Source organism: Coregonus lavaretus (genome assembly GCF_964263955.1).
Source record: "Coregonus lavaretus genome assembly, contig: HAP1_SCAFFOLD_2073, whole genome shotgun sequence".
Taxonomy (NCBI): Eukaryota; Metazoa; Chordata; class Actinopteri; order Salmoniformes; family Salmonidae; genus Coregonus; species Coregonus lavaretus.
Genome location: NW_028159078.1, coordinates 8,356 through 31,988, shown reverse-complemented (window position 1 = coordinate 31,988; position 23,633 = coordinate 8,356). Strand labels below are relative to the sequence as shown.

The 23,633-nt window shown below is 42.3% G+C and overlaps 1 protein-coding gene across 1 annotated transcript; it reads left to right on the top strand.

Moving 5' to 3' along the window:
• Positions 1–1,511: 1,511 nt before the first annotated feature.
• Positions 1,512–20,673, top strand: LOC311123295 (CD209 antigen-like protein C; the record flags this gene model as incomplete). The annotated part of the gene is made up of 6 exons (XM_084197555.1): positions 1,512–1,596; positions 1,755–1,856; positions 1,961–2,173; positions 2,294–2,436; positions 19,928–20,028; positions 20,509–20,673. 6 exons carry the CDS (start codon positions 1,512–1,514, stop codon positions 20,651–20,653), a joined length of 789 nt encoding a protein of 262 aa, XP_084053681.1. The 3' UTR covers positions 20,654–20,673.
• Between the last annotated feature and the right edge of the window lie 2,960 nt (positions 20,674–23,633).

Below are 23,633 nucleotides of genomic sequence, written 5' to 3'. Positions count from 1 at the left end.
CCCAACCAACCTGACAGAGCTTGAGAGGGTCTGCAGAGAAGATTGGGAGAAACTCCCCAAATACAGGTGTGCCAAGCTTGTAGCGTCATACCCAAGAAGACTTGAGGTTGAAATAACTGCCAAAGGTGCTTCAACAAAGTACTGAGTAAAGGGTCTGAATACTTATGTAAATGTAATATTTCCGTTTTTTTTTTTTTATAAATATGCAAACATTTCTAAAAATCAGTTTTTGCTTTGTCATAATGGGGTATTGTGTGTAGATTGATGAGGAAAAACCATTTAATCAATTTTGGAATAAGGCTGTAATGTAACATAATGTGGAAAAAGGCAAGGGTCTAAATACTTTCCGAATGCACTGTATATTCATATAGATCACTCAATAGCCATTGTCAATGTTAATATTTATAGTTCACTATGTAGCATTGCATGCAGGCTGTACATCAATATATCTGTCTCTTTATCTATCTCTCTCATTCTCTTTATCAGGTAGGCTAGTAGTGTGGTTGATGGTTGGATACAGTACTGAATGGTTAAGTGATGATGGCTAGTAGTTATCATGTTGATGGTCATGCTGAATGATTAAGTGCTTCCATCTAGAGCAGGAGAGAAAATAAATACTAATAATTGTTCTATAAAGATTTAGAAAACATGTACACGTAATGTAAAATGTTATTTATTTAAGTAAACATGTTAAACATGTTTTCATATGAAATTATTAACATATATCGCTTTTATACTTACAAGAATAACAAATGGACATGTTAATAAAACAGCAACAATGTCATTTAATGAGGTCTACCAGCCTGAATTTGATTAGATACTGATAACAGTGTGACCTGCAGTTGGACACAGACAGAGGGCAGAAGAGTACTGAGAGGACACACACACACTGCATGCCACATGCAGGCATGCACAAACACACACACATACACACACACACACACACGTAAAGTTCCCCTTTTAAACATCTGATAAAGATGCAGATATAGATTTCCTCCACCACTTCTGAATAACTCCTCACACTGATGTCACACAGAGACAGCATACATAGAAAAACAGGTCCTTATATGGCCATCGATGGCTGGTCACAGAGTACAAGCCATAACGTGACCTCCTTATGAAGGCTGGGATGTCAAAGCCTCAGTAATGCTCTAAGATCTATGTCCAATTTTTTATCTGCTAAAATAGATGATCACTTCAATTATATCTTAAATCATTTAAAACGGATGGGAAACAACCATGTTTAGATTAGAAACTAAGGCTGGTGCAAGTCACGTGGTGGCCAGTGTTGTGTTGATTTGACAGTTTCCCCTTCACTGTGGTTGACTGACAAAGAGATTCACTACCATAAGTCACACAGAGGCAGTACAGTCCAGGGAGAAGAAAGGTACAGACGTACATTAGAGCTGAGGTTAGAAGTAGAAGTTACTGTATTTGACAACAAGTGTGTTAAGATGTCAGAGAGAGTCTATGAAAACTCAGACAGATTTGAAGATGACGAGCCTGATGCAATGAAGAACACAGACATTGATGGCCAATTATATGCCAACATAAGAGCCTTCAAGCCTAGTCCAAGAGATGGAGTTGTTGCTTCAGGTAAGATTGCACGCACACACACACACACACACACACAAATTAAACACACACATTACAGGTGAGATTATCCTATAGTACTATAGCTTTGTTTGTCCCAATCCTGGATGATACAGTAAAACATATTACCAAAGTTCTTACTTTAATAATTTGTGATTCAGTTCATGTTCAGTGGTGGAAGAGACCCTCTGGAGTTGCTGCAGTGTGTCTGGGGCTGCTGTGTGTTCTCCTACTGGCTGGGATCATAGGCCTGTCTGTCTACTGTAAGTTTAGTATGTTGTCACTGAGCCTTAAGTAGCTTACTTAATCATACTTAATCATTAATGGTGTGGTAGTTACATGTTTGATTAACTTTACCCTTTTACAGGTGGAGTCATTGGTCATCGCGACTCAAAAGAGAGAGACCAGCTACAGGCCAGTTACAACACCCTGACTGAAGAGAGAGACCAGCTACAGACCAGTTACAACACCCTGACTGAAGAGAGAGACCAGCTACAGACCAGTTACAACAACCTGACTGAAGAGAGAGACAAGCTACAGACTGAGAGAGAGATTCTTAACAGGAGGCTTACCAATCTCAGTGAGTACACCTACAGTAATACATTATCATTAATCCCACACACTTTATAGTGTGTCTGTATTCTTTCATTAAGTGTTTAGTTTGATAAGTTGAAGGAAATTCATGTTTTTGATCTTGTAGAACAAACCTGTTCTGAAGGCTGGCAGAAGTTTGAATCCAGTTGGTACTTCCTGTCTACCAAGACTAACACCTGGAAGGAGAGCAGAGAGGACTGTCTGGAGAGAGGAGCAGACCTGGTGATCATAAACAGTGATAAGGAACAGGTGAGAAAGAGAGAGAGAGAGAGAGAGAGAGAGAGGGAGAGAGAGAGAGAGAGAGAGAGAGAGAGAGAGAGAGAGAGAGAGAGAGAGAGAGAAAGAGAGAGAGAGAGGGAGAGAGAGAGAGAGAGAGAGAGAGAGAGAGAGAGAGAGAGAGAGAGAGAGAGAGAGAGAGAGGGAGAGAATATGGGTGTACAGGGGGTAGATATAATCAAACATGTAAATATATACAGTACCAGTCAAAAGTTTGGACACACCTACTCATTCCAGGGTTTTCTTTATTTTGTACTATTTTCTCAATTGTAGTATAATAGTGAAGACATCACACTATGAAATAACACATATGGAATCATGTGGTAACCAAAAGAGTGTTAAACAAATTCAAACATATGTTATATTTGAGATTCTTCAAATAGCCACCCTTTGCCTTGATGACAGCTTTGCACACTCTTGGTATCCTCTCAGTCAGCTTCAACTGGAATGCTTTTCCAACAGTCTTGAAGGAGTTACCACATATACTGAGCACTTGTTGGCTGCTTTTCCTTCACTCTGCGGTCCGACTCAACCCAAACCATCTCAATTGGGTTGCGGTCTGGGGATTTTGGAGGCCAGGTCATCTTATGCAGCACTCCATCACTCTCCTTCTTGGTAAAATAGCCCTTACACAGCCTGAAGGTGTGTGGGTCATTGTCCTGTTGATAAACAAATGATAGTCCCACTAATCCCAAACCAGATGGGGTGGCGTATCGCTGCAGAATGTTGTGGTAGCCATGCTGTTTAAGTGTGCCTTGAATTCTAAATAAATCACAGAGAGTGTCACCAGCAAAGCACCCCGCCACACCATAACACCTCCTCATCCGTGCTTTACGGTGGGAGCAACACATGTGGAGATCATCCGTTCACCCACACCACGTCTCACAAAGACACGGTGGTTGGAACCAAAAATCTCCAAATTGTACTCCAGACCAAAGGACTTATTTCCACCGGTCTAATATCCATTGCTTGTGTTTCTTGACCCAAGCAGGTCTCTTCTTCTTATTGGTGTCCTTTAGTAGTGGTTTCTTTGCAGCAATTCGACCATGAAGGCCTGATTCACAGTCCCCATCTGAACAGTTGATGTTGAGATGTGTCTGTGACTTGAACTCTGTGGAGCATTTATTTGTGCTGCATTTTCTGAGGATGGTAACTCTAATGAAGTTATTCTCTGCAGCAGAGGTAAATCTGGATCTTCCTTCCCTGTGGCGGTCCTCATGAGAGCCAGTTTCAACATAGCGCTTGATGGTTTTTGCGATTGAACTTGAAGAAACTTTCAAAGTTCTTGAAATGTTCTGTATTGACTGACCTTCATGTGTTAAAGTAATGATGGACTGTAGCTTCTCTTTGATTATTTTAGCTGTTCTTGCCATAATATGTCAAGAACAGATACTGGTATAAAACCTTGTCACAACACAACTGACTGGCTCAAACGCATTAAGAAGGAATGAAATTTCACAAATTAACTTTTAACAAGGCGCAGCCGTTAATTGAAATGCATTCCAGGTGCCTACCTCATGAAGCTGGTTGAGAGAATGCCAACAGTGTGCAAAGGTGTCATCAAGGCAAATGGTGGCTATTTGAAAAATCTCAAATATAACATATATTTTGATTTGTTTAACACTTTTTGATTACTACATGATTCCATATGTGTTATTTCATAGTTCTGATGTATTCACTATTATTCCACAATGTAAACAAATAGTAAAAATAAAGAAGAAGCCTTGAATGAGTAGGTGTTCTAAAACTTTTGGCTGGTAGTGTATATATATTTATCTTTCTCAACAACAGACATTTCTGTTCAAACTCCAGAAGAGTGTCTGGATTGGTCTGACTGACTCTGTTCAGGAGGGGACCTGGAAATGGTTGGACGGCCCATCACTGTCCACAGGGTGAGAGATGATAACTAATCTGTGAATAAAGCTCCATTCAACATTTTTCTATACAGGTTACTGTCATTGATGATAGCAGTCAACAAAGTTAACTTTAAGATGAAAAATGCCTGTATATTATTTAGGATGGTGATGTTCTATCCATGATATATAACTGTTTTTAACCCTGTAGGGACTGGTATTAACCATGATATCTGACTGTTTTTAACCCTGTAGGTACTGGTATTAACCATGATATCTGACTGTTTTTAACCCTGTAGGTACTGGTATTAACCATGATATCTAACTGTTTTTAACCCTGTAGGTACTGGCATTACCATGATATCTGACTGTTTTTAACCCTGTAGGTACTGGTATTAACCATGATATCTGACTGTTTTTAACCATGTAGGTACTGGTATTAACCATGATATCTGACTGTTTTTAACCCTGTAGGTACTGGTATTAACCATGATATCTGACTGTTTTTAAACCTGTAGGTACTGGTATTAACCATGAAATCTGACTGTTTTTAACCCTGTAGGTACTGGTATTAACCATGATATCTGACTGTTTTTAACCCTGTAGGTAGTGGTATTAACCATGATATCTGACTGTTTTTAACCCTGTAGGTACTGGTATTAACCATGATATCTGACTGTTTTTAACCCTGTAGGTAGTGGTATTAACCATGATATCTGACTGTTTTAACCCTGTAGGTACTGGTATTAACCATGATATCTGACTGTTGTTAACCCTGTAGGTACTGGTATTAACCATGATATCTGACTGTTGTTAACCCTGTAGGTACTGGTATTAACCATGACATCTGACTGTTTTTAACCCTGTAGGTACAGGTATTAACCATGATATCTGACTGTTTTTAACCCTGTAGGTACTGGTATTAACCATGATATCTGACTGTTTTTAACCCTGTAGGTACTGGTATTATCCATGATATCTGACTGTTAATAACCCTGTAGGTACTGGAATGACCAACAGCCTGATAATGCAGGTACTACTGGGGAGGACTGTGTTGAGATACACAAAGAATGGCGTCCTCTAAAGGCATGGAATGACATGCCATGTGACAGCAAACTCAACTGGATTTGTGAGATAAGGGTTTAACATCACCATGACAACATACTGTAACACGTACAGTAGCCTACAGTGCACACAACTTCCTCTCTCTATCTCTCTCTCTCTCTCTCTCTCTCTCTCTCTCTCTCTCTCTCTCTCTCTCTCTCTCTCTCTCTCTCTCTCTCTCTCTCTCTCTCTCTGTCTCTCTCTCTCTCTCTCTCTAACCTACAAACACACTTATTGTTATATTTGTTTGTAGTGGCATATTAATAAAAGTCCTACTTATTTCCTGTTTGTAGCTTCCTGTGTACCAGTAGTTATGTTTCACACATCATCAGATACAACATGACGTTAATATATTTGACTTTTTGCACACTCTACATGCAGTGCATTTCATCAATTACAATTCAAATACATTCCTCTTACTTGCTACATGTATTTACATGCTCCCATTTAGGTCTGGTGCAAACATTCTCAACCCTACCAAACCACCATTACATACATACACTGTATAGGAGTGTTGTAGAGATATCAAAGGGTATCAAAGGATGTTACTTAATCATTTTTGACAGTCAGTCTTTGTTGTCAAGTTACATATAAGCCCAATATTAAATGCTCATATTTGACTGTTGTTCCCCTATATGGGTCCCAAAAGAGGGAAGTGGAGTGGTTAAACCAGCTGTCACTCAAAAACTCCTCAACCAATAAGTTTCATCAAGAGAGAGGAGAGCCCTGGTTGTTTCTGTTGTCATCTCATCCTCACTGGTTAAGCCTACCAACCCTCAATATCCACTTGGAGCAGGTTATAGTGTCAAATCTATTGTATGGACATTATAATGACCCATGTTTGTAGTCCTGGACCTCCTGAACATGTTGGTGTATATTTGGGAGTAAACAGAGGGTCCAAATCAGCAGAAAGGTGAAAGGAAGGAGGAGTTCTGGAAACTACCTGAATTATCTTGGGGCTGTTACATATGATATTTAATATATGTTAACAGCTAGACTTTGTTCTCCACTTCCCCTCTATTATCTATATCTTCCTGGTATGATAGTGTCCTGTCCATCATCACAAATAGCAAGTCCCATTCCCTGGACAGGAGGACTGTGTTGAGATATACTCTGGACAAGATTACCATGTAGAGACATGGAATGATTCATATTGTGCCACAGAAAATGGTTTAACAATAACCACTGTAACAATCTCTCACATGCACACATTCACACAAGTACGTACACAAGTATGCAAACTTGTTCTATTTTTTTGTATTAGCATAGCCACAACTACCCGTGTCATTTTGTTGATACTTCCCTAGAGTTAACACCTAAGCAGTCACACTGACAGATTCACACAGATGACTCAGAGACAGAGATATCACTGGAAGCAGAGACTTAACGTATAGTAGACCTACATCGAAAGAAAGACCCAGGCATTGTTAAAGATGTCAAAGGTCATCTATGCTGAGCCAGATATGAACAACAAGGTCAAGTTTGACAGAGGTGAGATGGAGGAGAGGATTATGGATATCTACATCAGTGCAGACACCCTGAGAGACGCTGAGACCAGCACCAAGAGAGAAGAGACAACAGACACTGCTCCTAATAATGGACCAGGAGACCAGCACTCAGGTAACACACACACACACACAGCATGTCTCTTAGCCTGATAGCTCAAAGAAGAGACCCTTCCTACAGATGTAGGATCTCATTTTGATCACTCTTTTGATGCTGAGATTTTTCCTGAATAGCAGGAAATGCAAACTTTTAGCGTATTAAAGGTTTAAAAGGTTCCTAGAGTTTGTAATTTCCACATTGAAATGTAAGACTTGATTTGCCCTAAAGAAGAAGGAAAAAACTCCATTAATTATAATTATCATAATAATTATCATTTCCTGTTGCTGCAGGACTATTTTCCAGTTATAGCAAACCTGCTCAAATTAAGATCCTACATCTGTATATTTTGCAGTGTGTATGAGGCTGCTCTGTGTTCGATCATAGGCCTTTCTGTCAACTGTGAATTTGTGTCATATGTTCATTGCTTGTCAACTAGTTGTAAGAAGTGCTGGTTGCTAGGCCTATTTACCTATTTATGTAAATAAGGTATTTTCATATGAAAATGTAATTAACTAACAAATAATGATCATTGTTGATGACCCACTCTTGATGATGGTATATACATCTTACAGATTGTGGCTTTAAAGCTGAGAAAACATAGGACTATGTCTATAATTGAGGAGGATGTTTGTACCACAGTGTCTGACTGTCTGGTTCTCTGTGTTGTTTAGGTACTGGGGGGCAGGACAGCCTGATAATGGTGGTCAGTTCTCTGGGCAGGAGGACTGTGGTGAGATATACTATGGACAAGATGACTCTGTAAAGACATGGAATGGTGACAATTCTTTCAAAAAAATAATTGTTTAACAGTTGCCTACTATAACAATGTTCTCTCTCTCTCTAGTAGTTATTATGTTGATGGTTGGATACAGTACTGAATGGTGAAGTGATGTTTCCACCTAGTGGTTAAAGAGAGAGATTATCTCACCATAGAGGTGAAATAGTGGTATTACAGACTTGCCAACGGGCTTTTTCTCAATTCATCTTTCCTTGGTTCTTTCTCACGTCCTCTCTCCTCCCCTCCTTCTCAAAACACATTGGAGAATACAATCCTAGGAGAGGGACCTTGGACCTTCTCCTCTAATAGGGTTGAGAAGGAAGATAGGAGGAATGGCGATAGAAGGAGAGGAGAGGAAAATGAGAGGAGATAGGAGGAGAGGAGATATGAAGAGAGGAGATAGGAGGAGAGGAGAGGAGATATGAAGAGAAAAGATATGAGGAGAGGAGATAGGAGGAGAGGAGATAGGAGGAGAGGAGATATGAGGAGAGGAGATAGGAGGAGAGGAGATAGGAGGAGAGGAGATAGGAGGAAAGGAGATATGAGGAGAGGAGAGAGGAGAGGAGATAGGAGGAGAGGAGATATGAGGAGAGGAGATAGGAGGAGAGGAGATAGGAGGAGAGGAGATAGGAGGAGAGGAGATAGGAGGAGAGGAGATAGGAGGAGAGGAGAGGAGAGGAGATAGAAGGAGAGGAGATGTGTGTGCTTACGTGTGAGTGTTTGTGATTGTAGGTGTGTGGGGGTATGTGTGTGCAGGTGCGTGCTTGCTTGAATATGTGAGTGTATGCATGCATGTGTATGCGTGCTTGTGTATATGTGTGTGTGTGTCTGTGTGTGAGTGTGTATGTGTGTGTGTCGGGGGGGGTGGGTATATGTGCATGTGTGTGTGTTCTCACATCAGTGTGTATCTCCTCAGGACCTGAGGATTCAGGGAGAAGACTCTACAGGATGGGTGCTGTGAGCTTTGGGATGCTGTGTGTTCTACAAGTCACTCACAACATCTCCCTGAGACTAGTCTGTGAGTGTATTGTTATCTAATCATTACACTATATCAGACTTTCACAACAAGGTCCAAATTCACTAAATTCCTCCTCTGTTAGACATGTTTAAGGAACTTGCAAACCACATCCAAGATATTCTGTCCACTTTTAGCATTGTTTAGACTGTTTGTTTTTAATGCCTGTAACTTACAGTTGGATTAAGAAATTGTGCTTTTTACAATTGCTATATGTATCAATCCTTTCCAGAAAACAGAATCATCAAAGACTCTGAAGAGAAGCATTTTTCTCTTTATAAAACCAACCTGACTGAAGAGAGAGACCAGCTACAGACCAGATACAACAACCTGACTGGTCAGAGAGACAGGCTTCATAATTTGCTTTCTGGTGAGTGAGCTGGTTTCCTCTAATATGAAGTCAATTTCTTAATTGAGCTCTAGTTCAGTGAATCATGGAAAATAAAATCTCTCATCTCTGAAAACCTGGGGAGGAAGGGAGGGAGAGAGGTATAGAGAGAGAGATATTTGCACATTGTTACAACACTGTATATATATACATAATATGACATTTGAAAGGTATTTATTCTTTTGAAACTTCTGAGTGTAATGTTTACTGTTAATATTTATTGTTTATTTCACTTTTGTTTACTATCTACTTCACTTGCTTTGGCAATGTTAACACACGTTTCCCATGCCAATAAAGCCCTTAAATTGAAATTGAAATTGAAATTGAATTGAGAGAGAGAGAGAGAGAGAGAGAGAGAGAGAGAGAGAGAGAGAGAGAGAGAGAGAGAGAGAGAGAGAGAGAGAGAGAGAGAGAGAGACTAAAGGGTTAAAAGCAGTCAGATATCACAGTTACAACATCTAAATAATATACAGACATTTTTCATCTTAAAGTTATGTAATACCTTGCTAAAACCAAGTATAGAGTTTATTTGTTATAATTCATTGGTATTAGATTTAAAAGGTGATCGAATAGCTCCTGATTTGTAATGTCATTAATGCATTTCTTTTGAAGCAATGTTTAAATTTTTTTTACAAGTGAATAGGTTGGTTTACTTTTAAGTTTAAGTTTCCCACGTATCTCGTTAAAGTTTTGACCAATGAGGTAGCTTGTTAAGTTGTGGCCAATGGGAGGGTGGACTGGTTGCTGGGAAAGAAAAGAGAGGGAAAGGTTGAAAGAAGGGAGAGGAGAGACGTTAGTGGGGTTGGTGAAGGAAAAACGACCAAAGGAAACGATAAAGAGAGAACAAAACCATACCTACAGAGTTTTTTAAAGGGAAATCCTGATTTTATTTCTATAAGAGAGTGTTTATTATTTCGTTAAGAAAGACCTAGTAGAGACTGAAGCTGCCGTCGCATTGTGGAGACATTCGACATCCTAGAGGTTAGCCTAGCATCGTGCAAGACTTGGAGAGAATTGCTTGTGACGATCAACGAGTTCGGGTTTCCAACGGATGTCTGTTGCTGCTACCGAGTACTGGCTGCATTGATAGCTGTGTTCGCTGTGGATCTTGTGAGGACACCTGCACGGAACTACTATATTTTGCTGAGGCATTATCTACAAGTAGTGAGTAACTACAAATGTGGGGTGGACTTCGGGACCTCATGTATGTCGTCATTTTTTTATGAGCTCTAACGCGCGCCCAGAGTTTAAGCAAGCTTGCAAATAATTTGGACATGGGTTGTGGAAAAATCATTGGGGTTTATTATTTTTATTTCTTTTGATGTCATACATTGAACATTTGATTAATATAGATCTTGAACCCTATGTCTGTTGTATTGGTGGAGTCATTTACTGTTTCAGTTTCATTTAATGCATGGGAAAGCATATCCTTATAACAATAACCAAGTCTATAATCATTCTATCTGAAGTTAATACCCTATTTGTCATTCACCCTAGCAAGTTTACAATAGGGATTCTGATTGGAGATGTCCTTCTCACCTAATATCCCATGCTGTTCAGATATTCTAAATAAGGTAATATTGTGAGAGTCAAATTCGAGCCTGGTGAGAGGGTTACAGTTAACTTTGTTGACTGCTGCCATCAATGACAAAAACCTGCATAGAAAAAGTTTGAATGGAGACTTCTTTACAGATTAGGTCTCATCTCTCACCCGGTGGTCAGTGCTGTTCCGTCCACCCATTTCCAGGTCCCTTCATTAACAGAGTCAGTCAGACCAATCCAGACTCCCTTTTTGAGATTGAAGAGAAACTCCTGTTGTTGAGAAAGATCAATATTTATAGAGTGAGTTACAGAAGTATTGGGACAGTGACACATTTATGTTTAGTTTTTGGCGCTGTCCTCCAGCACTTTGAATTTGAAATAATAGAATGACTATGAGGTTAAGGTGTAGACTGTCAGCTTTCATTTTAGGGTATTTTCATCCATATCGGGTGAACCGTTTAGAAATTACAGCACTTTATGTACACAATCCCCTATTTCAGGGGACCATAAGTATTGGGAGAAATTCACTTATATGTGTATTAAAGCAGTCAAAGCTTAGTACTTGGTCCCATATTCATAGCACGCAATGAATACATCAAGCTTGTGACTCTACAAACTCGTTGGATGCATTTCCTGTATGTTTTGGTTGTGTTTCTGATTATTTTGTGCCCAATAGAAATTGATGTTAAATAATGTATTGTACCATTTTGGAGTCACTTTTATTGTAAATAAGTATATAATGTGTTTCTAAACATTTCTACAATAATGTGGATGCTACCATGATTACAGATCGTGCTGAATGAATTGTGAATAATGATGAGTGAGAAAGTTAAAGATATACAAATGCACAAATACCTTGAACTGAAAGCTGTCAGTCTGCAGTTAAACCTCATAGTCATTGTATCATTTCAAATCCAAAGTGCCAGTTCCTCTCTCTCTCTCTCTCTCTCTCTCTCTCTCTCTCTCTCTCTCTCTCTCTCTCTCTCTCTCTCTCTCTCTCTCTCTCTCTCTCTCTCTCTCTCTCTCTCTCTCTCTCTCTCTCTCTCTAACCCACATAAACGCACCAGTGGACCCACTCACTCATGCATGTCTACACGTTTGTAGTTTCCTGTGTACCAGTAGTTATGTTTCACACATCATCAGAGTCAACATGAATTTAGTACATTTTTATGAAAGGTCATAGCACAAAAAGCACAGAGACAGACACAGGGGCAATGACAGGACCAGAAACTGAGAATAGACTGAAATCACAAACAGTTGTTGGAGATGTCTGAGGCCATCTATGCTGACCGAGAAGGTCAAGTTTGACAGAGGTGAGGTGGAGGAGAGGATTGTGGATATCTACGTCGGTGCCGACCCCCTGAGAGACGGTGAGACCACTAGGATATTATTCTACAATGTGTTTTGAGAAGGAGGGGGGGAGAGAGGATGTGAGAATGATGAATTGAGAAAGAGCCCGTAGGCAAGTCTGTAATACCACTATTTCACCTCTATGGTGAGTTCATCTCTCACTTTAACCGCTAGGTGGAATCATCACTTAAACATTCAGCACTGTATCCAACCACCAGAGGAGATAGGAGGGAAGGAGACAGGAAGAGAGGAGATAGGAGAAGAGGAGATGGGAGGAGAGGAGATGGGAGGAGAGGAGATAGGAGGAGAGGAGATAGGAGGAGAGTAATCTAGGAAAGACGAATTGAGTTAGAGCCTTAGTGTCAGAGAGACATAGAGGAGGAAGAAGAACATTAAGAGAATGAGGAAGAGAGAAAAAACAAGACAAATAATAGTTGTGTTTAGATTTAGAGGAGAGGATGTAGACATACTGTACTCTGGAAAATGACTCTTCATTATTTTATTAGAAACATGTCATGTGATTTGACATAGGCTTATGCTAAATAAAACAAAAAAAAGATGCTAATGAGCCATGACTCACAACCATCACTGTACAAGGGACAACTTGTAGGTGACCAATTGCAGCACAATGCACCATGCACCAGTGGACCCACTCACTCATGCTTGTCTATCTACTGTTGTGTCTCTTCCTGGAGGTTGCTGTCTGCTCAAACCACTGGTTAAGGTGTGAACTCCTCCCTAAATCTATAACACTGTACGTTCTCAGACACAGACTGTTAAACTAAAGCAGATGTTTAAGAGGATATACCACAGAATATACTGTCCGTTGTATTGTGTGCAGCTCCTTAAAGTACAAAAGTATATTTTAAGGGGGCAATTAGAATTAGCCTTTGTATGGAGCAGTCTGAGGAGATTTATGCTAATGTTGACAGGAAGAGCTGTGGACAGGATACAGTGAACAGGAGCATAGATAAACAACCTGAATCTCAGAATACTGGTAAGTACACTGTAGTCACAGAGACACACACATCGAAAGAGTAAACCAATAGTTATTATTCTTCCAACTGCCACACAAACAATTTACCTAATGTTAATGTAATGAGGTTGGCCGATACCCATGCCCCAAGGCTTCAAAAGTCAACTGAGTAAAATAAACTGTAACGAACAGATTCTTAATATTTATAAACATAATACAATGTCTTTTCCAAATTAAGATACCTTACTTCGCAAGGTAAAGCTTTTGAAATGACATACTTGTGAAAATTGATACATACAATTCTAAATACTACATCTCCTAAATGAAAGGTCGTTCCTTTAAGATTAGAGGTTAAATGTTCTGAAATGTTTGAGGCTCTGTAGGATGTATACTAACTGCAGAAACATTTATTTTCATGTTCATAAAGTCCTATGTAACTCGCCACTGTGTATTTCCAACCTGGTCTCAAAGTATTTCATTTTATTCTGTACGTTAATGTCACGCCCTGGCTCTGGGGACTCTCGTATGTTGAGCCAGGGTGTTTATTTTGTTTAGGTTCTAGTCGTTGTCTATCTATGTTGGCCTGAGTGACTCCCAATCAGAGGGAACGAGTGTCAGCTGGTTGTCTCTGATTGGGAGCCATATTTAACTGTCTGTCTTTCACTTTGTGTTTGTGGTTTCTTGTTCGTGTTTGGTTGTGTATTGACCATTGACTGTCACGTCATCGTTTTGTTGTTTTGATCGTGTGATCAGTCTAATAAATACTATGTTCACTTGACAGAAGAAACCACCAAAACCAGACCAAACAGCGTGTCCAGGAGCCATCGCTAGCAGATCTCCGTGGCAACCTCGACTGGGTCAAGCCTAGTGAGGAGCAGAGAGGGTGGACTTGGGACCAGTTGAGGAAGAGCTTCGACTGGGTCAAGCCCATTGAGGAGCTGAATGGCGGGAGTTGGAGACAGAGGAGCGAGAGTTGGGCGAGAACGATGGAGGCCTGGCCCACGGGGAGGAGAGACCCCCAGAACATTTTTAGGGGGGGGGCTCACGACGTCGGGGCAGCAGGAGGCCGCGATAGAGCGGTCCAGTGGGTTGGCAGAGGAGGCCGCCAGGTTACGGGAGTCACTGGTCACCAGGGGGAAGAAGGTTGTAGAGGCACGGCGAGAGGTACTGGCGTGTGTTGCCAGTCCGGTCCGGCCTGTTCCTGATCCCCACGTAGGGCCAGTAGTGTGTGTTCCCAGTACGGTCCGGCCCATTCCTGCTCCCCGCACCAAGTCAGTGGTGCGCGTCGTCAGCCCGGTCCGGCCCATTCCTGCTTCCCTTACCAAGTCAGTGGTGTGCGTTGTCAGCCCGGCTCGGCCCGTTCCTGCTCCCCGCACCAAGTCAGTGGTGTGCTTCGTCAGCCCAGTCCGGCCTGTCCCTGCTCCACGCACCAAGCCTACGGTGTGCGTCGTCAGCCTGGTAAGGCCCGTTCCTCCTCCACGCACCAAGCCAGGGGTGCGCGTCGTCAGTCCAGCACAACCCGTGCCTGGGTCATGTCCGGAGCCGGATCCGCCGCCGAGGCGGAGTGCCCACCCGGTCCCTCCCCTGTTGTGGTTGGTTGGCGCGGTCGGAGTCCGCGCCTTTGGGGGGGGGGGTACTGTCACGCTCTGGCTCTGGGGACTCTCGTATGTTGAGCCAGGGTGTTTATTTTGTTTAGGTTCTAGTCGTTGTCTATCTATGTTGGCCTGAGTGACTCCCAATCAGAGGCAACGAGTGTCAGCTGGTTGTCTCTGATTGGGAGCCATATTTAACTGTCTGTCTTTCACTTTGTGTTTGTGGTTTCTTGTTCGTGTTTGGTTGTGTATTGACCATTGACTGTCACGTCATCGTTTTGTTGTTTTGATCATGTGATCAGTCTAATAAATACTATGTTCACTTTCCAAAGCCCCGGATAAACCTCCGATAGTAGTTGGCGAAGCCCAGAAAGCGCTGCACCTCCTTAACCGTGGTTGGAGTCGGCCAATTGCGCACGGCTGAAATGCAATCTCCCTCCATCTCCACACCTGAGGTGGTAATGCGGTATCCGAGGAAGGAGACAGACTGCTGGAAAAACAGACACTTTTCTGCCTTGGCATAAAGGTAATTTTCCAACAGTCGGGCCAGCACTTTGCGAACCAGGGACACATGCTCAGCCCGCGCAGCGGAATACACCAGAATATAATCGATGTAGACCACTACACCGCGACCAAGCATGTCCCGAAACACCTCGTTCACAAAGGACTGGAAGACGGATGGGGCATTCATCAAACTGTAGGGCATCACCAGGTATTCACAATGCCCCGTGGTTGTGCAGAATGCTGTCTTCCAATCATCTCCCTCTCGAACACGCACCAGGTTGTACGCACTCCTGAGATCTAATTTGGTGAAAAAGCGCGCCCCATGCATTGACTCGATCACTGAAGGAATGAGGGGGAGAGGATAACTAAATCGTATCGTCTCCTTATTCAGTGGTCGATAATCAATGCAAGGGCGCAGACCGCCATCTTTCTTCTTCACAAAGAAGAAACTCGATGAGGCGGGTGAAGTAGAGGGACGTATATACCCCTGGCACAGGGACTCGGTGACGTATGTTTCCATAGCCTCCGTTTCAGCCTGTGACAGGGAATACACATGACTCCTGGGAGGCACAGCGTCTACCCGGAGGTTTATCGCGCAATCCCCCACCCGATGAGGTGAGAACTTGGTGGCCTGCGTTTTAGAAAATGCGTGCGCCAAATCGAGGTATTCGGGGGGGGAATGCGCATGGTGGAGGTACTGTCTGGACTTTCCACTGTGGTTGGACCAATGGAAACACCTAGACACCTACCCTGACACTCTCGCGACCACCCCGTGAGAACCCTCTGCGGCCATGAGAAGGTGGGGTTGTGGAGTGCTAACCAAGGGATACCTAACACCACAGGGAAAGCAGGAGACTCAATAATAAAAAAAGTGACTTGCTCGCAATGATTCTCATGGGTAATCATGGTAACTGGTGCTTTAACTTCCCTATTAAACCCTGACCCTAATAGTCGACTATCAAGTGCTCTGATGTGGAGTGGAATGGATAGGGGAACCAATGAAATGCCTAGACTGTGTGAGAATGCCTGTCCATAAAGTTCCCAGCTGCGCCTGAATCGACTTGCACCTTACACTGGGGAACTACCCTGTGATCAGGAAAGTAGATGGGTAGGGTACAGTGCGCAGCAGAGGACTCTGAACGAATGTGGGTGTTCGATACCTGGGGTGATGCGAGAGTGCCATGCCTGCCGTTTCCAGACCCAAAAGAATGCTGACGACGTTGTGCGGTGTAATGTCCCTTCGTGCCACCAGAGTGACCCTGGCGCTGTCGTCCTCCGCTCTTTCTGATCAACGCTCCACCCAGCTCCATCAGCTCGGGATCCGAGTTGGGCAGGGTTGGAACGGGCAGACCTCCCCCAGGACGTCCTCTTGCCGCCAGCAGGCTGTCCAATGGATGGCCATGTCCACCAGGTGCGTGAAGGACAACATGGTGTCCCGGCAGGCTAGCTCCCTTTGGACGTCCTACTGCAGATGGCACCGGAAGTGTTCAATGAAGGGCCCGCTCGTTCCACCCGGACCCAGCTGCTAGAGTCCGGAACTCCAAGGCAAAGTCTTGCGCAGTCCTCATCCCCTGCCTCAAGTGGACCAGCCGCTCGCCCGCCTCTCGACCCTCGGGCGGGTGATCGAAGACAGTCCGAAGGAGGCGAGCGAACTCCCCGTAGTTGTCCAATGTGGCTCCTCCTTCGTTCCAGACCACGTTGGCCCACTCCAGAGCTTTCCCCGAGAGGCAGGAGACGAGGGCAGACACCTTCTCCCGCTCCGATGAGGCCGGGCTGATGCAGGAATAATTAAGCTCGAGTTGGAGGAGGAATCCCTGGCAGAGAGCAGCTGTCCCGTCAAACTCCCGTGGTCGGGATATATGGATCCCTCTAGGTGCTGGAGTGTTGGTGGCTGGATCCGGTCGCCCAGCTGGTCTTGACAGATCGGGGTCTCTACTCTCCAGGCGTTGGATGACCTGAAGAACCCGATCCATCGCTTCTCCCAAGCTGGCTAGCATCGTTGAATGCTCCTGGACCCGTGTCACGACTCCAGACATGCGCTCCTCTCCCGCTGACTCCATAGCCGGTGGGAGATTGTTTGAGAATGTGATTTGAAGGAGTCAGGCGCAGGAGGGTAAATCACAGAATACAGAGTTTATTCCGTAGTACACAGTTACGCAGAATAGCGGCAACAGTCCAGTGCTAAAAACAGCACACAGGGAAAATATACCCTGGCAATACAAAGAACAGGTAGCTCCACCGAGCTACACTCATCTCACATGAAACAATCACCCACAAGGACAAGGGGGAAAAGGGAACACTGAAACACATTCTAATGAGAGGAATATGAACCAGGTGTGTGTAATTGACAAGACAAGACAAATGGAATGATGAGATATGGAGGGGCAGTGGCTAGAAGGCCGGTGACGACAACCGCCGAAGCCTGGCCGAACAAGGAGGGGAGGCAGCTTCAGAGGAAGACTTCACACAACGTTTGAAATTATTACGTTTTAGTCCAATTTCACATCTATTTGGGCTTCTTGCGGTGAATTTGCAGTCTGCTAATTATTTGCAATTATGTTCCGGCCCCCTGACCATTCGCAAAACACAAAAATCTGCCTGCGGCTGAATCTAGTTGATGATCCCTGCGCTATATGGTCCATGTTCGATTGTGTCTCATTGATGATGCTATGTACAGTATCTGTGTCCACAGAGCCTGATAGCTCAGGGAAGAGATCCTCCAGAGTTGCTGCAGTGTGTCTGGGTCTGCTGTGTGTTCTACTGGCTGGGATCATAGGCCTGTATGTCCACTGTAAGTCTGAAGTTATAAAAGTTACAATTCACCAGCAGTTCTGTGATTATCTCGTTTAATGATAAACTTTGTTGTTGTTGTGACAGATGATGGGGTCTCTAAGAGCTTCTTAGCATATAAGACCAACTCATCTGCAGAGAGAGACCAGCTACTGACCAGCTACAACAACCTGACTAATGAGAGAGACCAGCTACAGACCAGTTACAACACCCTGACTAAAGAGAGAGACCAGCTACAGACTAAGTTAGAGATTCTTAACAGGAGGCTTACCAATCTCAGTGAGTAAACCTACAGTAATACATTATCATTAATCCCACACACTTTACAGTGTGTCTGTATTCTTTCATTAACTGTTTAGTTTGATAAGTTGAAGGAAATTCATGTTTTTGATCTTGTATAACAAACCTGTCCTGAAGGCTGGCAGAAGTTGGAATCCAGTTGGTACTTCCTGTCTACCAAGACTAACACCTGGAAGGAGAGCAGAGAGGACTGTCTGGAGAGAGGAGCAGACCTGGTGATCATAAACAGCGATAAGGAACAGGTGGGAAAGAGAGAGAGAGAGAGAGAAAGAGAGAGAGAGAGAGAGAGAGAGAGAGAGGTCAGCTTCACCTGGAATGTTTTTCCAACAGTCTTGAATGACTTCCCACATATGCTGAGCACTTGTTGGCTACTTTTCCTTCACTCTGCGGTCCGACTCAACCCAAACCATCTCAATTGGGTTGAGGTCGGGGGATTGTGGAGGCCAGGTCATCTTATGCAGCACTCCATCACTCTCCTTCTTGGTAAAATAGCCCTTACACAGCCTGGAGGTGTGTTGGTTCATTGTCCTGTTGATAAACAAATGATGGTCCCACTAAGCCCAAACAAGATGGGATGGCATATCGCTGCAGAATGCTGTGGTAGCCATGCTGGTTAAGTGTGCCTTGAATTCTAAATAAATCACAGACAGTGTCACCAGAAAAGCACCCCACACACCATAACACCTCCTCCTCCATGCTTTACGGTGGGAACAACACATGCGGATATCATCCGTTCACCCACACCACGTCTCACAAAGACACGGCGGTTGGAACTAAAAATCTCCAAATTGGACTCCAGACCAAAGGACACATTTCCACCGGTCTAATGTCTATTACTCATGTTTCTTGGCCCAAGCGGATCTCTTCTTCTTATTGGTGTACTTTAGCAGTGGTTTCTTTGCAGTAATTCGACCATTAAGGCCTGATTCACACAGTCCCCTCTGAACAGTTGATGTTGAGATGTGTCTGTGACTTGAATTATGTGAAGCAGTAATTTGGGCTGGTAACTCTAATGAACTTATCCTCTACAGAAGAGGTACATCTGGGTCTTCCTTTCCTGTGACAGTCCTCATGAAAGCCAGTTTCATCGTAACGATTGATGGTTTTTGTGATTGCACTTGAAGAAACTTTCAAAGTTCTTGACATTTTCCGTATTTACTGACCATGGCTTAAAGTAATGATGGAGTGTCATTTCTCTTTGCTTATTTGAGCTGTGCTTGCCACAATATGGACTTTGTCTTTTACCAAATAGGGCTATCTTTTGTACACCCCCCTACCTTGTCACAACACAATTGACTGGCTCAAACACATTAAAAAGGAAATAAATTCCACAAATTAACTTTTAACAAGGCACAACCGTTAATTTAAAAGCATTCCAGGTGACTACCTCATGAAGCTGTTTGAGAGAATGCCAAGAGTGTGCAAAGCTGTCATCAAGGCAAAGGGTGGCTATTTGAAGAATCTCAAATATAAAATATATTTTTTGATTTGTTTAACACTTTTTGGTTACTACATGATTCCATATGTGTTATTTCATAGTTCTGATGTCTTCACTATTATTCTACAATGTAAAAAAAATTGTACAAATTAAGAAAAAGCCTTGAATGAGTAGGTGTTCTAAAACGTTTGGCTGTTAGTGTATATATATTTATGTTTCTCGACAACAGACATTTCTGTACAACCTCAAGAAGAGAGTCTGGATTGGTCTGACTGACTCTGTTAATGAGGGGACCTGGAAATGGGTGGACGGCAGACCACTGTCCACAGGGTGAGAGATGATAACTAATCTGTGAATAAAGCTCCATTCAACCTTTTTCTATACAGGTTACTGTCATTGATGATAGCAGTCAACAAAGTTAACTTTAAGATGAAGCATTTCTGTATATTATTTAGGATTGTGATGTTCTAACTGTGATATCTGATGGTTTTTAACCCTGTAGGTACTGGTATTAACCATGATATCTGATGGTTTTTAACCCTGCATTTACTGGTATTAACCATGATATCTGATGGTTTTTAACCCTGTAGGTACTGGTATTAACCATGATATCTGATGGTTTTTAACCCTGTAGGTACTGATATTAACCATGATATCTGACTGTTTTTAACCCTGTAGGTACTGGTATTAACCATGATATCTGACTGTTTTTAACCCTGTAGGTACTGGTATTAACCATGATATCTGATGGTTTTTAACCCTGTAGGTACTGGTATTAACCATGATATCTGACTGTTTTTAACCCTGTAGGTACTGGTATGACAAACAGCCTGATAATTCTGGTCCTACTGGGGAGGACTGTGCTGAGATACACACAGATCAGAGTCCTCTAAAGGCATGGAATGACATGTCATGTGACAGCAAACTCAACTGGATTTGTGAAAAAGTGGTTTAACATCAACATGACAACATACTGTAACATGTACAATAGCCTACAGTGCAAATAACTTCCTCCTTCTCTCTCTCTCTCTCTCTCTCTCTCTCTCTCTCTCTCTCTCTCTCTCTCTCTCTCTCTCTCTCTCTCTCTCTCTCTCTCTCTCTCTCTCTCTCGCTCTGTCTCAAACCTACGAACACACTTATTATTTGACTTTTTGCACACTCTACATGCAGTGCATTTCATCAATTACAATTCAAATACATTCTTCTTACTTGCTACATATATTTACATGCTCCCATTTACGTCTGGTGCAAACATTCTCAACCCTACCAAACCACCATTACATACACTGTACAGGAGTGTAGTAGAGATATCAAAGGGTATCAAAGGATGTTACTTAATCATATTTGACAGTCAGTCTTTGTTATCAAGTTACATATAAGCACAATATCAAATGCTCATATTTGACTGTTGTTCCCCTATATGGGTCCCAAAAGAGGGAAGTGAAATGGTTCAACCAGCTGTCACTCAATAAATCCTCAACCAATCAGGTTAATCAAGAGAGAGGAGAGCCCTGGTTAAGTCTACCCACCCTCAATATCCACTTGGAGCAGTTTGTAGTGTCACATCTATTGTATGGACATTATAATGACCCATGTTTGTAGTCCTGGATCTCCTGAACATGTTGGTGTATATTTGGGAGTAAACAGAGGGTCCAAATCAGTAGAAAGGTGAAAGGAAGGAGGAGTTCTGGAAACTCCCTGAATTATCTTGGGGCTGTTACATATGATATGTAATATATGTTAACAGCTAGACTTTGTTCTCCACTTCCCCTCTATTATCTATATCTTCCTGGTGTGATAGTGTCCTGTCCATCACCACAAATAGCAAGTCCCATTCCCTGGGCAGGAGGACTGTGTTGAGATATACTCTGGACAAGATGACCATGTAGAGACATGGAATGATTTATATTGTGCCACAGAAAATGCTTTAACAATAAGCACTGTAACAATCTCTCACACACACACATGCACACAAGTACGTACACAAGTATGCAAACTTGTTCTATTTTTTTGTATTAGCATAGCAACAACTACCCGTGTCATTTTGTTGATACTTCCCTAGAGTTAACACCTACAGTACTCAGGTAACACACACACACACAGACACACAGCAGGACTCTTAGCCTGATAGCTCAAAGAACAGACCCTTCCTACAGATGTAGAATCTCACTCTATTGATGCTGTGTTCAAATACAGTCTAGGTAGATAGGTTTGGGTTAGTTATCTGTGTTCTAATACAGTCTAGGTAGATAGGTTTGGGTTAGTTATCTGTGTTCTAATACAGTCTAGGTAGATGGGTTTGGGTTAGTTATCTGTGTTCTAATACAGTCTAGGTAGATGGGTTTGGGTTAGTTATCTGTGTTCTAATACAGTCTAGGTAGATGGGTTTGGGTTAGTTATCTGTGTTCTAATACAGTCTAGGTAGATAGGTTTGGGTTAGTTATCTGTGTTCTAATACAGTCTAGGTAGATGGGTTTGGGTTAGTTATCTCTGTTCTAATACAGTCTAGGTAGATAGGTTTGGGTTAATTATCTGTGTTCTAATACAGTCTAGGTAGATGGGTTTGGGTTAGTTATCTGTGTTCTAATACAGTCTAGGTAGATGGGTTTGGGTTAGTTATCTGTGTTCTAATACAGTCTAGGTAGATGGGTTTGGGTTAGTTATCTGTGTTCTAATACAGTCTAGGTAGATGGGTTTGGGTTAGTTATCTGTGTTCTAATACAGTCTAGGTAGATGGGTTTGGGTTAGTTATCTGTGTTCTAATACAGTCTAGGTAGATGGGTTTGGGTTAGTTATCTGTGTTCTAATACAGTCTAGGTAGATGGGTTTGGGTTAGTTATCTGTGTTCTAATACAGTCTAGGTAGATGGGTTTGGGTTAGTTATCTGTGTTCTAATACAGTCTAGGTAGATGGGTTTGGGTTAGTTATCTGTGTTCTAATACAGTCTAGGTAGATAGGTTTGGGTTAGTTATCTGTGTTCTAATACAGTCTAGGTAGATGGGTTTGGGTTAGTTATCTGTGTTCTAATACAGTCTAGGTAGATGGGTTTGGGTTAGTTATATGTGTTCTAATACAGTCTAGGTAGATGGGTTTGGGTTAGTTATCTGTGTTCTAATACAGTCTAGGTAGATGGGTTTGGGTTAGTTATCTGTGTTCTAATACAGTCTGGGTAGATGGGTTTGGGTTAGTTATCTGTGTTCTAATACAGTCTAGGTAGATGGGTTTGGGTTGGTTATCTGTGTTCTAATACAGTCTAGGTAGATGGGTTTGGGTTGGTTATCTGTGTTCTAATACAGTCTAGGTAGATGGGTTTGGGTTAGTTATCTGTGTTCTAATACAGTCTAGGTAGATGGGTTTGGGTTAGTTATCTGTGTTCTAATACAGTCTAGGTAGATGGGTTTGGGTTAGTTATCTGTGTTCTAATACAGTCTAGGTAGATGGGTTTGGGTTAGTTATCTGTGTTCTAATACAGTCTAGGTAGATGGGTTTGGGTTGGTTATCTGTGTTCTAATACAGTCTAGGTAGATGGGTTTGGGTTAGTTATCTGTGTTCTAATACAGTCTAGGTAGATGGGTTTGGGTTAGTTATCTGTGTTCTAATACAGTCTAGGTAGATAGGTTTAGGTTAGTTATCTTTGTTCTAATACAGTCTAGGTAGATAGGTTTGGGTTGGTTATCTGTGTACTAATACAGTCTAGGTAGATGAGTTTGGGTTAGTTATCTGTGTTCTAATACAGTCTAGGTAGATGGGTTTGGGTTAGTTATCTTTGTTCTAATACAGTCTAGGTAGATAGGTTTGGGTTGGTTATCTGTGTACTAATACAGTCTAGGTAGATAGGTTTGGGTTAGTTATCTGTGTACTAATACAGTCTAGGTAGATGAGTTTGGGTTAGTTATCTGTGTTCTAATACAGTCTAGGTAGATGGGTTTGGGTTG